The sequence below is a fragment of the Phyllopteryx taeniolatus genome, chromosome 15, assembly GCF_024500385.1.
Source record: "Phyllopteryx taeniolatus isolate TA_2022b chromosome 15, UOR_Ptae_1.2, whole genome shotgun sequence".
Taxonomy (NCBI): domain Eukaryota; kingdom Metazoa; phylum Chordata; class Actinopteri; order Syngnathiformes; family Syngnathidae; genus Phyllopteryx; species Phyllopteryx taeniolatus.
Window position 1 is genome coordinate 23,284,240 of NC_084516.1, and position 15,831 is coordinate 23,300,070.

Here is a 15,831-nt window from a genome sequence, read left to right on the forward strand (position 1 = left end):
CAGCAGAACAGTGGCGAGGTGTGGTGTAGGTGTGACAGATAATTTAAGGTGGAGGTGGGACTGCATCAGGGCTCAGTCCTGAGCCCCTTCCGGTTTGCAGTGGTGATGGATAGACTGACAGATGAGGTTAGACTGGAATCCCCGTGGACCATGATGTTTGCAGATGACATTGTGATCTGCAGTGAAAGCAGGGAGCAGGTGGAGGAACAGTTAGAAAGATGAAGGCATACACTGGAAAGCAGAGGAATGAAGATTAACCGAAGTAAAACAGAATATATGTGCATGAATGAAAGGGCTGGTGGGAGAAGAGATAGCAAGGGTGGAGGACTTTAAATACTTGGGGTCAACAGTCCAGAGCAATGCTGAGTGTGGTCAGGAAGTGAAGAAATGGGTCCAAGCAGGTTGGAACGGGTGGAGGAAGTTATCAGGTGTGTTATGTGACAGAAGAGTCTCTGCTAGGATGAAGGGCAAAGTTTATAAAACACTGGTGAGGCCAGCAATGATGTACGGATTGGAGACAGTAGCACTGAAGAGACAACAGGAAGCAGAGCTGGAGGTGGCGGAAATGAAGATGTTGAGGTTCGCTCTCGGAGTGACCAGGTTGGATAAAATTATAAAGGAGCTCATCAGAGGGACGGCCAAGGTTCGATGTTTTGGAGACAAAGTTAGAAAGAGCAGACTTCGATGGTTTGGACACATCCAGAGGAGAAATATTGAGGATATTGATAGAAGGATGATGGGGATGGAGCTGCCAGGCAAGAGAGTGAGTGGAAGACCAAAGAGAAGGTTGATGGATGTCGTGAGGGAAGACGTGAGGGCAGTTGGTCTTCGAGAGGCGCATGCTTGAGATAGGCTTACATGGAAAAGGATGACTCGCTGTGGCGACCCCTAAAGGGACAAGCCGAAAGGAAAAGAAGAAGAAGGCTAAGGCACAGTGGAAACACTACATGGGCGACTGCTTTCCAGTACCTGAGGCCAAAGGTGGAGAAAAATCCCTCGGTGACAGCTGGCAGACCGCGACCAGACTTGTCACAGGAGGTACTCAGATTTCAGCTCAGACTATAAGGTGTGCACTGCGAAATGAAGGCCTCCGTGCCAGAACTCCAAAGCTCACCACTTTGCTGACTCCAAAGCACACGAAGAGTCGACTATATGCTAAAAACCACGACGACAAACCACAAAGGATTTGGGATACTGTTCTCTGGAGTGACGAGACAAAATTTGAACTCTTTGAGTTCAATGATAGATCTGGAGAAGGAAGAATTTTGTCAGTATGGAAATCACAAAAAGGACACTTGTTGGTATATTACAAAAATATTGTTATAATTTAAGTTGCATTTGTTTATTTTACAAGTCCTTATTTGATCTGAATATAAACAAGGTAAAAAAAAAAAAAACTTCAAACTTGCTAAAACACTGGGGCATTGGGGGTTATATAATTCTGAACACAACTGGGTAAATATAGCGGCTGACATAAGTATTTAACACATCACCATTTTTCTCACTAAATATACTTCCAGAGGTGCTATTGACCTGAAAATTTAACCAGTTGTTGGAAACAACCCAAGTAATCCATAGATACAAAGAAAATTTAACAAATAAGCTCAGACATTGCAGGTCTCATTGCCAAGGTGTGAGTCAAGACACATCTCATGATGGGTAAGAGCAAAGTGCTGTCTTACGTTGTGTGTAAAAATGTGAAATGACAAAAAAAACAAAGTATTGAACACATGAAGAAAGGCAGGTGCTAAAAGACATGGAAAGCCAAGAAAACATAAAATATATCAATAATCAAACAGCAATCCAGTTAGTGCAAATGAATATCAGCTGGTATTGTCCTAATTGATGACCGACAAAAAGGTCTCATTGCCAAGGTGTGAGTCAAGACACATCTCATGATGGGTAAGAGCAAAGAGCTGTCTCAAGACCATTGCAAACTAATTGTTGAAAAGATAACGATGGCATTGGTTACAAGCGCATATCTAAGCTTTTGAATGTTCCAGTGAGCATGGTTGGGGCAATAATACCTAAGTGGAAAGCCAATCATACCACCATAAATTTGTCACGATAAGGTACTCCTCACAAGATTTCTGACAGAGGAGTGCAAAGAATAATGGGAAGAGTTGTCCAAGAGACAAGGAACGCCTGTGGAGATCTTAAAAAAGACCTGGAATTAGCAGGTACTGTTGTCACAAGAAAAACAGTGAGTAAAGCACTCCGCCGCCATGGCCTGTATACACCCTCACCATGCAAGACCCAATATTGCTGGGGAAAAAAAGCATGTCAAAGCTCGTTTGAAGTTCGCTGAACAACATTTGGACAAGCCAGTTAAATACTGGGAAAATATAGTCTGGTCAGATGAGGGCAAAATTGAACTGTTTGAATGCCGTAATGCATACCATGTTTGGAGGGAAAAAGGCACTGCACCTCACCCTAAAAACACCATACCAAGAGTGAATTTCGGAGGTGGGAACATGATGGTGTGGGACTGCTTTTCAGCAAATGGTCCTGGTAAATTTCACATTATTAAAGGAAGGATGAATGGACAAATGTACCGAGACATTCTTGAGGATGATTAAAATGAAACAAGGGTAGACATTTCAGCAGGATAATGATCCAAAGCATACTGCCAAGGAAACTCTCAATTGGTTTTAAAGAAGAAAAAAAAGATGCAAGCATGGCCTGACTTGAATCCAATCGAAAATCTATGCAAAGAACTGAAACTCAAGGTTCATAAAAGAAGCCCATGGAACCTTCAAGACTGCTTGTGTGGAGGAATGGGCCAAAATCACACCAGAGCAATGCATGCGAGTAGTTTCTCCATAAGCAGGCGTCTTGAAGCTGTCATTGCAAACAAAGGCTTTTGTACAAAGCATTAAATAAATACCAGTTGGAATGCTCAATACTTTTTTCCTGTTTCATTTCACATTATTACATAAAACTTAATTTCTGATCTTATTTGTTTGACTGTCTTTGTATGTATGGATTACGTGGGTTGTTCCCAACAGCTGGTGAAATCTTCAGGTCAGTAGCACCTTTGGAACTATATTTAGTGAGAAAAATGGTGGTGATGTTAAATACTTATTTCAGCCGTATATATATATATATATATATATATATATATATATATATATATATATATATATATTATATACAGTGGGTAAGGAAAGTATTCAGATCCCCTTAAATTTTTCACTGTTTGTTATATTGCAGCCCTTTGATAAAATCAAGTTATTTTTTCCCTCATTAATTACACACAGCACCCCACATTGACAGAAAAAAACAGAATTGCTGAAATTTTTGCAGATTTATTAAAAAATAAAAACTGATATATCACACAGCCATAAGTATTCAGGCCCTTTGCTCAGTATTTAGTAGAAGCATCCTTTTGAGCTAATATAGCCATAAGTCTTTTTGGGAATGATGCAACAAGTTTTTCACACCTGGATTTGGGGATCCTCTGCCATTCTTGCTAATGCTAGTTTGAACAAAATGGACAGTCATTATTTGTTAAACATAACCAGACACATGTGATTACCTCTTGTGCATCCAGTGTGTACAAACATCGAGCGAAAACGGATTGTTTACTATGATAGAATGTACAAAAAGCTCAAAATGTTCGGTGAAACTGCTTCTCTCCGGCATGTGCTCAAGCCTTTTCATGTTACATCCCCTGCAACAAAGTAGTGTCAGTTGAAATAAGCCCTGCCACTTGATCTAAAAATAACTCACATTGGATGAATTCAACATTACCCAATGACAATGTAGAAAAAAGATTAATGACAGTGTGTATAAAGTTAGGCTGTAAGCCTCACTATCAAAGTGAAGGTTACTGTAGAACCTGTCAGAAAAACCTTTCCCTTACTGTTTCAAAGGTGTCGCTAATGCCCAGCGCTCTCTGCACAACCAGGTTAACAACACTGTGTTATGGCAGTGTTGCAATAGGCATGTTATGAAATGCGCACAATAGTAGTAAATTGGAATAAAGTACCACTGGCATACAGTCATTGTATTCACGTTATTGGACACAACTTTGGAGCCAAAGATGGACTTTCATTGACTTTGTGCCGCTTCCTGCCCTCGTTCCTCTCCCTCCCCGGTGAGCAGATCGGACTAGCTGAGGCTAATGATGCACGGCTAATTGCTATGAACTTGAAAAAAATAATAGTATTAATCAGTGGCGTCGCTGGGCCTATATTAGGGGGGCTTCACCATGTGTTTATGGCAAAGGTTTATTGTCCTAGCTCCCCTAAAAGATATCTCCACCCCCCCTAAACCACTGTTGGTCTCCATAAAATGCCCCCTCCAATTACATTTTGGTCAGGAAGTACAGGTATGTGTGTGCATGTTCTCCCCGTGCCTGCATGGGCTTTGTCCGGATACTCCAGTTTCCTCCCACATCCCCAAAACATGCATGGTAGGGTGACTGATGACTTTAAATTCCCCATAGGTGTGAATGTGAATGCGAATGGTTGTTTGTTTCTATGTGCCCTGCGATTGACTGGCGACCAGTTCAGGGTGTAAACCGCCTCTTGCCCAAAGATAGCTGGGATAGACTCTAGCACGCCCGCGATCCTAGTGAGTATTAAACGGTATGAAAAATGGATGGTATGTTAGCTTATCTGTAGGGAATTGTGCTTTGGAACAAAAGTGTCACAAAAGTAGTTGGGTGGAAAACTCCCTCGTTAATATTCCTTTTTGCTTCCTGTCATGGTCTGTGTTTTGGTTTGGGTTGTGTTTAGTTTTGTTCAATGTTTTCCTGTGTTCCATGTTTGTCGTGTGCTCATTAGGTTGTTGTGTCCACCTGTTCTCGTGGACAGGAGAAAAACATATTTGTGTACTTAGTTGGTAGCGCCTCCTGGATAACCCAAAATGTTTTAGTTTGTAGTAGTAGTATTCAAGTCCCTCTGTGGACAAATGAAAATGGCAACTAATCATTGGAAGTGTCACGTACGTGGTTAGGGCGAAGGCGAGGAACGCAAGGCAAGAACATGGTGGACCCAATTGCAGGGAAGCAGGGAGGCAAGGCAGGAGTGCGGGAATCTCAAAATAATAATATTTAATCACAATGATAAAAACAAAGGAAAACAAAGATCATGAAAAAGTCTAAATGCTAAATTAACAAAGTCCAAAATCTAAACACAAAGTAACAAAGAAACACTTGAGTGAACCCAAAACAAGAAACAAGACATGACTGGTGAAATACCTGAGCGACAATGACATGGCAAGACATGTGACAACGACAATGAACCGACGAGAACTGAAAGAAACCAGGGAACTAAATACAAACAAATTGACGAGACAACGAGGAACACCTGGACAAGACGAGTGGCTAGAGAGAGCTGATTGGTCGACACAAAGTAGACGAGAATAGGTGGACACAACAACCTAATGAGCACACGACAAACATGGAACACAGGAAAACATTGAACAAAACTAAACACAACCCAAACCAAAACACAGACCATGACAGGAAGCAAAAAGGAATATTAACGAGGGAGTTTCCACCCAACTACTTTTGTTGACAGACAGTGGCGTCCCGGCCTCTTAACGGTGGTCATTTTGCATTCCAAAAGAATGATACCATTTGTAGTTTTGGGGCCCGCCTCCAACTTGGAGCAAGGAGAAAAACATATTTGTGTACTTAGTTGGTAGCGCCTCCTGGATAACCCAAAATGTTTTAGTTTGTAGTAGTAGTATTCATGTTTACATTTCATTTTTGTTTTGTTCTATCCAGGTTATGAAGGCAAAAATTGTGAGATTGACACTGATGAATGTGCTGAGCATCCCTGTGACAATGATGGGGCATGTTTCGAACGGTCAAATGTGACTCATTGGGAGCTAGACTGGGAGCTACAGTATGCTGATGCAGCTGGATATATTTGCCAGTGTCAGTCAGGGTTTGCAGGTAGATGAAACATGAACAAAAATTATCTGCAAAGAAATAATTCTCCCCTCAATGTAAACTTGTGACATATACTGTATTGATTACAGGAGAGAACTGTTCTGTTAACATTGATGAGTGTGAGTCAGAACCCTGCCAAAATGGAGCCACTTGTGAGGATCAAAACAATGGCTACGTTTGTACCTGCCCTTCTGGATTTTCAGGTGAGAGTTTTGACTGATTTTTACTGTTAATAACTTGAAACAACTCAGGAAAAAAACAAAAAAAAAAATTTCTTGAAAATACAGACATGAAATTCATTATAAATCCCTCAAAAAAAAAACAGAAAACTGTTTTCAACACAAAGTTGAAACAGAAAATCAGTACAGTCGACTTTACAACCCCAGCTACTCATAGGGATCTTATTAAAATTAGGGATGCACAATAATTACCGGTACTGATAATTATCAGTCTGATATTGGAAAAATGATGTCAAACCTATCGGTCCAATATTGAAAAAGACTTGACCGATAACAAGAGCTGCATCATGCAGCGGGGTGCTGGTCGGCAGTGGCTGCTGCTGCATTGGCCCATGACAGTCATGGATATTTTGACCAATATTCTTCGCCTCCAATACCAAAAATAGTCATTCATCCATCCATTTTCTTCCGCTTATCAGAGGTTGGGTCGCGGGGGCAGTAGCTTTAGCAGGGAAGCCCAGACTTCCCTCTCCACAGCCACTTCCTCTAGCTCTTCCGAGGGGATCTCGAGGCGTTCCCAGGCAAGCCGAGAGACATAATCTCTCCAGCGTATTCTGGGTCGTCCCTGGGGCCTCCTCCCGGTGGGACGTGCCCAGGGAGGTGTCCTGGAGGCATCCTAATCAGATGCCTGAGCCACCTTATCTGGCTCTTCTCAATGCGGAGGAGCAGGGGCTCTTCTCTGAGCCCCTCCCGGATGACCGAGCTTCTCACCCTATCTCTACGGGAGAGCCCGGACACCCTGTGGAGGAAACTCATTGTAAAAAGTTGTTTAAAGGTCGTCTTACATTTGATCATAATATGTCAGAAAAGGTCATAGATATGACCTAAATGGCTTTAAACAGACTTTTAAAATTTAATTTGATCACAGTAGTTTTGGAAAGGGGCGGCACAGTGCACGACTAGTTTGCCTCACAGTTCTGAGGACCAGGGTACAAACAATGATCTTGTTCTTTCGGTCACGACCCACAGCTTGTGACCATAGGTGAGGGTAGGAACGTAGATCGATCCATAAATAGAGAGCTTTGCCTTTTGGCTTAGCTCCTTCTTTACCACAACGGACTGATACAAAGTCTGCATCACTGCACCGATCCGCCTGTCGATCTCCCGTTCCATTGTTCCCTCACTTGTGAACAAGACCCCAAGATACTTGAACTCCTCCACTTAGGGCAGTATCTCATCCCCGACCTGGATAGGGCACGCCACCCTTTTCCGACTGAGGACCATGGTCTCAGATTTGGAGATGGCGATTTTCATCCCAGCCGCTTCACACTCGGCTGCGAACTGCTCCAGTGAGAGTTGGAGATCACGGCTTGATGAATCCAACAGAACCACATCACCTGCAAAAAGCAAAGATGCAATACTCAGGCCACCAAACTGGACTCACTAAACGCCTCGGCAGCGCCTAGAAATTCTGTCCATCAAAGTTATGAACAGAATTGGTGATAAAGGGCAGCCTTGGCCAGTCCAACCCTCGCCGGAAACAAGTCCGACTTACTGCCGGCAATGCGGACCAAACTCTGACACCGGTCGTACAGGGACCGAACATCCCATATCAGGGGGTTCGGTACTCATACTCCCAAAGCACCCCCCACAGGACTCCCCAAGTGACACGGTCGAACACCTTATCCAAGTCCACAAAACACATGTAGATTGGTTGGGCGAACTCCCATGCACCCTTGAGGACCCTGCCGAGGGTGAAGAGCTGGTCCACTGTTGCACGGCCAGGACAAAAACCACTCCGGTCCTCCTGAATCTGAAATTCGACTTCCCGACGGACCCCCCTCTTTAGCACCCCTGAATAGACCTTACCAGGAAGGGTGAAGAGTGTGATCGCCCTGTCGTTGGAACACACTCTCCAGTCCCCTTTCTTACAAAGGGGGACCACCACCCCAGTCTGCCAATGGCTCTGTCCCCATGTCCAAAAAAAAAAAGGCAGGACAGGATGTGGTAAAATGAGGAAGGCAGTGGTACTGACGAGTAATGCGCTGTTTTTAGTGTCTAAACACTAAGAACCTGTGAGTTGATATGTTAGTATAACCTGCATTGTTATTAGTGCTCCCAGCACAAGCAATTAAAGCCTATAGTGTGTCTATCAAACTTATTAGTGAATGAACACCATATCACATGCATGTTAGTCAGCTGGTGTACGGAGTTGCTGAGGCCCCTGGAGTCAAGCCAACAGAATTGTGAAAACCCACGGCCCACCCCATGGTTACCAGGTCTCTGACTGTCAGCCATTATCCCTGCACCGTGATTGTGTGTGGTGGGGTGTAGTGCATTAAAATTGGAGAGACTGGTGGGGGTGAGGCCACAGGGCAATATTGACCCGTAACAGTCACCCCCACCCAGGCCAACGGGCTCCCCAGAGGATGTTCGAATGTATTTGGTGCATGAAAAGCGCAGGCTGTGGTTCAGTAGGTAGAGCGGGTCGGCCAGTGACAGAAGGGTAGCTGGTTTGAATCCCGGCTCCAACAGTGTAAAGACACTGAAACCTAATTTGCTCACAGTGGGCCTGGTAAAGCCTTGCATGGCAACAGTTGCCCATTGGTGTATGAATGTGTGTGTGAATGGGTGAATATGATGCTTTGCAAAGCGCTTTGGGCACTGTGAAAGTGTAGCTAAAGCGCTATATAAGTGCAGTCCATTTAGCATTTTAAAAATCCACGGGGGAAAAACATAGCGGGCCAGAGAGCCCCACCTTGCCTAGTGCCAGTCCCCCAGGGGACCCTGAATGAGATGTGAGTGTGCCCAATGCCCTTGTGTGTTTTTTGGACATACTTGGCAAATAAAGATGATTCTGATTCTGTTTCTGATTCTGATTCTGATGTGCGGAGTATGTACAGTGTGAGTACTAAAAATGTGCATAGGGTGTGAAATAAGAGGCTAGACTCCTCCTCCTACTTTTTGAACAAAGGTCAGATAGGCACAAGGTTTATGCCTGTCTGTAGCCATCATGGCATAAATGAATATCCGGATTTTAACCCGGGTCCTCAGAACTGTGAGGCAGATGTGTTAACCAGTCGACTACCGTGCTGCTTGCTCCGGTTCCTCTTCTTCTTCTTCTTTTCTTTCGGCTTGTCCTGTTAGGGGTCGCCACAGCGCGTCATCCTTTTCCATGAGAGCCTATCTCCTGCATCCTCCTCTCGAACACCAACTGCCATCATGTCTTCCCTCACGACATCCATCAACCTTCTCTTTGGTCTTCCTCTAGCTCTCTTGCCTGGCAGCTCCATCCTCATCATCCTTCTACCAATATACTCACTCTCTCTCCTCTGGACGTGTCCAAACCATTGAAGTCTGCTCTCTCTAACTTTGTCTCCAAAACATCGAACCTTGGCTGTCCCTCTGATGAGCTCATTTCTAATTTTATCCAACCTGGTCACTCCGAGAGCGAACCTCAACATCTTCATTTCCGCCACCTCCAGCTCTGCTTCCTGTTTTCTCTTCAGTGCCACTGTCTCTAATCCATACATCATGGCTGGCCTCACCACTGTTTTATAAACTTTGCCCTTCATCCTAGCAGAGACTCTTCTGTCACATAACACACCTGACACCTTCCTCCACCCGTTCCAACCTGCTTGGACCCGTTTCTTCACTTCCTGACCACACTCACCATTGCTCTGGACAGTTGACCCCAAGTATTTAAAGTCCTCTACCCTTGCCATCTCTTCTCCCTGTAGCCTCATTCTTCCCCCACCACCCCTCTCATTCATGCACATATATTCTGTTTTACTTCGGCTAATCTTCATTCCTCTTCTTTCCAGTGCATGCCTCCATCTTTCTAACTGTTCCTCCAGCTGCTCCCTGCTTTCACTGCAGATCACAATGTCATCTGCAAACATCATGGTCCACGGGGATTCCAGTCTAACCTCATCTGTCAGCCTATCCATCACCACTGCAAAAAGGAAGGGGCTCAGGGCTGATCCCTGATGCAGTCCCACGTCCACCTTAAATTCTTCTGTCACACCGACAGCACACCTCACCGCTGTTCTGCTGCCCTCGTACATGTCCTGTATTATTCTAACATACTTCTCTGCCACTCCAGACTTCCGCATGCAGTACCAGAGTTCCTCTCTGGGTACTCTGTCATAGGCTTTCTCTAGATCTACAAAGACACAATGTAGCTCCTTCTGACCTTCTCTGTACTTTTCCATCAACATCCTCAAGGCAAATAATGCATCTGTGGTACTCTTTCTAGGCATGAAACCATACTGTTGCTCGCAAATACTCACTTCTGTCCTGAGTCTAGCCTCCACTACTCTTTCCCATAACTTCATTGTGTGGCTCATCAACTTTATTCCTCTATAGTTGCCACAGCTCTGCACATCACCTTTGTTCTTAAAAATGGGCACCAGTACACTTTTCCTCCATTCCTCAGGCATCTTCTCACGCACTAGAATTCTATTGAACAAGCTGGTCAAAAACTCCACAGCCACCTCTCCTAGATGCTTCCATACCTCCACAGGAATGTCATCAGGACCAACTGCATTTCCATTTTTCATTCTCTTTAATGCCTTTCTAACTTCCCCCTTACTAATCATTGCCACTTCCTGGTCCACCACACTTGCCTCTTCTACTCTCCCTTCTCTATCATTTTCCTCATTCATCAACTCCTCGAAGTATTCTTTCCATCTACCTAGCACACTGCTGGCACCAGTCAACATATTTCCATCTCTATCCGTAATCACCCTAACCTGCTGCACATCCTTCCCATCTCTATCCCTCTGTCTAGCCAGCCTGTATAGATCCTTTTCTCCTTCTTTAGTGGCCAACCTGCCATACATGTCATCATATGCCTCTTGTTTTGCCTTTGCCACCTCTACCTTTGCCCTGTGACGCATCTCAATGTATTCCTTTCGCCTCTCCTCGGTCCTCTCAGTGTCCCACTTCTTCTTAGCTAACCGTTTTCCTTGTATGATTTCCTGTACTGTGAGGTTCCACCACCAAGTCTCCTTCTCTCCTTTCCTGCCAGAAGATACACCAAGTACTCTCCTGCCTGCTTCTCTGATCACCTTGGCTGCAGTGGTCCAGTCTTCTGGAAGCTCTTCCCGTCCACCGAGAGCCTGTATCACCTCTTCCCGAAAAGCTGCACAACACTCGTCCTGTCTCAGCTTCCACCACATGGTTCTCTTCTCTGCCTTTGTCTTCCTAATTTTCCTCCCCACCACCAGAGTCATTTTACACACCACCATCCTATGCTGTCTAGCCACACTCTCCCCTACCACTACCTTACAGTTGGTAACCTCCTTCAGATTACATCGTCTGCACAAGATGTAATCCACCTGTGTGCTTCTACCTCCGCTCTTGTAGGTCACCCTATGTTCGTGCCTCTTCTGGAAAAAAGTGTTCACTACAGCCATTTGCATCCTTTTTGCAAAGTCTACCACCATCTGTCCCTCCAAGTTCCTTTCCTGGATACCGTACTTACCCATCACTTCTTCATCACCCTTATTACCTTCACCAACATGTCCATTACAATCTGCACCAATTACGACTCTCTCTCTGTCTGGGATGCTCAGAACTACATCATCTAGCTCCTTCCAGAATTTCTCTTTCACCTCTAGGTCACATCCTACCTGTGGGGCATAGCCACTAATCACATTACACATAACACCCTCAATTTCAAATTTCAGCCTCATCACTCGATCTGATACTCTTTTCACCTCCAAGACATTCTTAGCCAACTCTTCTTTTAAAATAACCCCGACTCCATTTCTCTTCCCATCTACACCATGGTAAAATAATTTAAACCCTCCCCCTAAACTTCTAGCCTTACTGCCTTTCCACCTGGTCTCCTGGACACACAATATATCAACCTTTCTCCTAATCATCATGTCAACCAACTCCCGAGATTTTCCTGTCATAGTCCCAACATTCAAAGTCCCCACATTCAGTTCTAGGCTCTGTGTTTTCCTCTTCTCTTTCTGCCGAAGAACCCGCTTTCCACCTCTTCTTCTTCTTCTTCTTTGACTTCGACTTCGACCCACAGTAGCTGAATTTCCAACAGCGCCCTGCAGGTTGACGGCGCCGGTGGCGGACGTTGTTAACCCGGGCCACGACCGATCCGGTATGGAATTCTTTGGATGAACGCTCATATTTGTTTGGCAAGGTTTTAAGCCGGATGCCCTTCCTGACGCAACCCTCTGCATTTATCCGGGCTTGGGACCGGCCTACAGTTTGCACTGACTTGTGCCCCCCATAGGGCTGCATTCTGCTTGCTCCGGTTCCTAAAGGACAAAAATAATCAGAATCAGAATCATCTTTATTTGCCAAGTATGTCCAAAAAACACACAAGGAATTTGTCTCCGGTAGTTGGAGCCGCTCTAGTACGACAACAGACAGTCAATTTACAGAACACTTTGGCACAAGCTAATGGGGATGTCGCCAGCTCCTGCTGCTTGAAACAGTCATTGATATTTTCACCAAAATACTTTGCCTACAACATCATAAATAGTCAATATCCAAAGTAATTCACCAAATTGTCACCAGCACTTGCTGAAATCGCGATCATCCAGTGATTTTATTTTTTTTATTTTATTTACTCAATAATAAAAATATGGGCGGCACGGTGAACGACTGGTTAGAGCGTCAGCCTCACAGTTCTGAGGTGCGGGGTTCGATCCCCAGCCCCGCCTGAGTGGAGTTCGCATGTTCTCCTCGTGCCTGCGTGGCTTTTCTCCGGGCACTCTGGTTTCCTCCCATATCCCAAAAACATGCATTAATTGGAGACTCTAAATTTCCCGTAGGTGTGACTGTGAGTGCAAATGGTTGTTTGTTTGTATGTGCCCTGCGATTGGCTGGCAACCAGTTCAGGCTGTACCCCGCCTCCTGCCCGATGATAGCTGGGATGGGCTCCAGCACGCCCGCGACCCTAGTGAGGAGAAGCGGCTCAGAAAATGGATGGATAAAAATATGCTGGCAAAAAAGGAAAATAAAAAAGTGGTAAAACAAACAAACTAAAAAAAATACATGGTTATTTTGCAATCCAAACCATTCGTAAATGTTGTTATATAATGAAAACACTTTCAGATGTCCGCCATGTATAAAAAGCAAAGTATATACATGCATCAACGTAACTGATGCAAGTAAATGCTGCTTTTCACAAAAAGGTAATTATCTCCATATTCTTTGAGACGTGACTGCATCAGTGAAAATGTTTAAAAACTGCTGGCACTGAGGGGTTGTCTTTTGTGAAAATGGCTGGCATTGAATTAGTAATTTCAGAAAATCCATGCCAAATGTATTTGAAATTATCTTTGGTTAAATTTATGTTTATATCTTTCCTCAGGTTTTCTTTGTGAAATTAATATTGACGAATGTGAAAGCCAACCATGTCAGAATGATGGCTGGTGTGAAGACGACACTGCTACCTATATCTGCCACTGTCTTGACGTAGATGTTGGTCATCTGCCATGGGGAGGCAATGATTGCAGTGAAAAGCTTTTCGGCTGTGTCCACCACGAATGTCAAAATGGAGCCACCTGTTACCCGTGGTTTGATGGAGTTCAACATGGCCACACCTGTTTGTGCGCTAAAGGATTCTACGATGAGCAGTGCTCTATGCGTACAACGTTCTCTTTCTCCTCCCCAGGATTCATTCCCATTAAGGTTTCTCCACAGAAGACCCAAATTGAGGTTCAAAACAGTGATTCTAACAGTTTTGCAATACAGTTCCGTTTCCGGACAACATTATCCAATATGTTGCTCTTTTACCGAGGAGATGTGGACAACTATGTCCTTATAGAGATTGTAGATGGTTTCCTTCATGGACAAGCCTTTTCTGAGGCATCTGAATGGAATCTGACCTTTCCTGTCTTTGTTAATGATGGGTATTGGAGAGATACTCATGTATTTCAGGATAACAAAGGCATACATTTGATAATGAAAGGACTTGGCTGTAACAAAGATGGTTGTAGAGCTCGAAATGAATCACCTTTAAAGACTTTGGAAACCTTCTCTCATATATATTTAGGTGGAGCACCAGAAGAAATGTTACAGAACTCCTTAAGTGGGGCAAGCTTCCTTGGGTGTATGGAAGACTTAATGATAGACGCCCAACCTATCCTCCCCCAATTATTTCAAGAGGTCCAAGAACAACATCTGGGATGTATTAAGACTGAGTGGTGTAAGCCTGACCCCTGCTATGGGCATGGACACTGTGTGGACCTATGGACCGACTACCGCTGCGACTGCTATCGTCCCTTCTACAGTGCAAGATGCATTGAAGGTCAGCATTTTTGTACAATGTATCACATTATATTACACTAGGGCTGCACAATTAATTGAATTTTAATAATGATCACAATTTTGGCTGCCACAATTAAATGAGGCTGATTTTCCCCCATTTAAAATTCAGGCACTGCTGCATAGGAAAAGTGCTTCATTTGCAGCAGTGCCCGCAACCTAGTCAGGCAACCACCAGGGGGCGAACGTATGGTTAAGGCTTCATTAAGCGCTGCTTTATGTATTAACTGTATTTGCTTTCATTAAGTTGTAATTTGTGATTACACTTTGTAGTAGCATACATATTCAGTTAGCTGTGGGTAAAGTAGATTTTTTTGGGGGTAAATTTTTTATAATTATCTATCATTTATTCATAATTAAAGGATCATTTTACACTGAAAACCATTACCTATTGTTTGTTGAAAAGTAGTGCAATAAAAATAAAGATATTTCCCTCACGAGAAATAATTGTGATTAATAATAGTGATTACAATATTGATCAAAATAATGCTGATTATTATTTTGGCCATAATTGTGCAGCCCTATATCATACTAATTCTAACAATATTTATGAATTATATAACATGTCTATCAGACAAGCAAATAATTTGAATTGTATGAGTAATAAAAAAAACTGTGTATAATTTAATCTGGGATATTGTTGATACTAGGGGTTGAATGACCAGATTTTTTTGTAGTCAATGCTAAGGTGATGATAATCGAGTCGACTTGGACTAATTCATAATGTTAGTGATATTTCTTTCATTTGTCAACTTGTGGTGCGAGCCTCCAAACACAAGCTGGCAGTGGTTTTCTCCGGGCACTCCGGTTTCCTCCCACATCCCAAAAACATGCGTGGTAGGTTGATTGAAGACTCTAAATTGCCCGTAGGTGTGAATGTAAGTGTGAATGGTTGTTTGTTTCTTTGTGCCCTGTGATTGGCTGGCGACCGGTTCAGGGTGTACACCACCTCCCACCCGAAGATAGCTCCCACACTAGCTGGCTCACTCACTCCCCAGTTGCACAGGCCCTGATTCATTCGTCCAATCTTATTTAGACACTGATCCAATCATATTCGGATATATTTATGGCCTCGTAGACAGTGGAAACTTGTAAAACACTTTACACAAATTTATGTAACAGAATTGCAGGGTCGCTTCTCCCAGCAGTGCATAACAATAGTATTTAACAAAAATAAATAAATGAAAAATTACAGGAGAGAATGTGTTGTAGCAAACCTGCAGTTGTGTTACGTGGATTGTTGTAAGAGTTTTATAAGATTCAACTCTTGTGAGTCGACTTTACACCGATCTGATCGGAATGTTCAGGGCCCCACCTCCCACCCGAAGCTGGGATAGGCTCCAGCAGCCCGCGACCCTAGTGAGGATAAGCGGTAAAGAAAATGGATGGATGTATGGATGGATGTCGGCGGTGTGGGACATACAACAATCAATCAGAATACAA

The 15,831-nt window shown here is 43.8% G+C and overlaps 1 protein-coding gene across 2 annotated transcripts in view; it reads left to right on the forward strand.

Annotated features, from left to right (window-relative positions):
• Positions 1-15,831, forward strand: part of crb2a (crumbs cell polarity complex component 2a) — a 149,087-nt gene that overhangs the window by 75,450 nt on the left and 57,806 nt on the right. For both annotated transcript variants that reach the window (XM_061799751.1, XM_061799752.1), the window contains exons 5-7: positions 5,738-5,908; positions 5,995-6,108; positions 13,433-14,371. In XM_061799751.1, the coding sequence (XP_061655735.1) occupies positions 5,738-5,908; positions 5,995-6,108; positions 13,433-14,371 (1,224 nt within the window). The remainder of the gene's footprint in view (positions 1-5,737; positions 5,909-5,994; positions 6,109-13,432; positions 14,372-15,831) is intronic.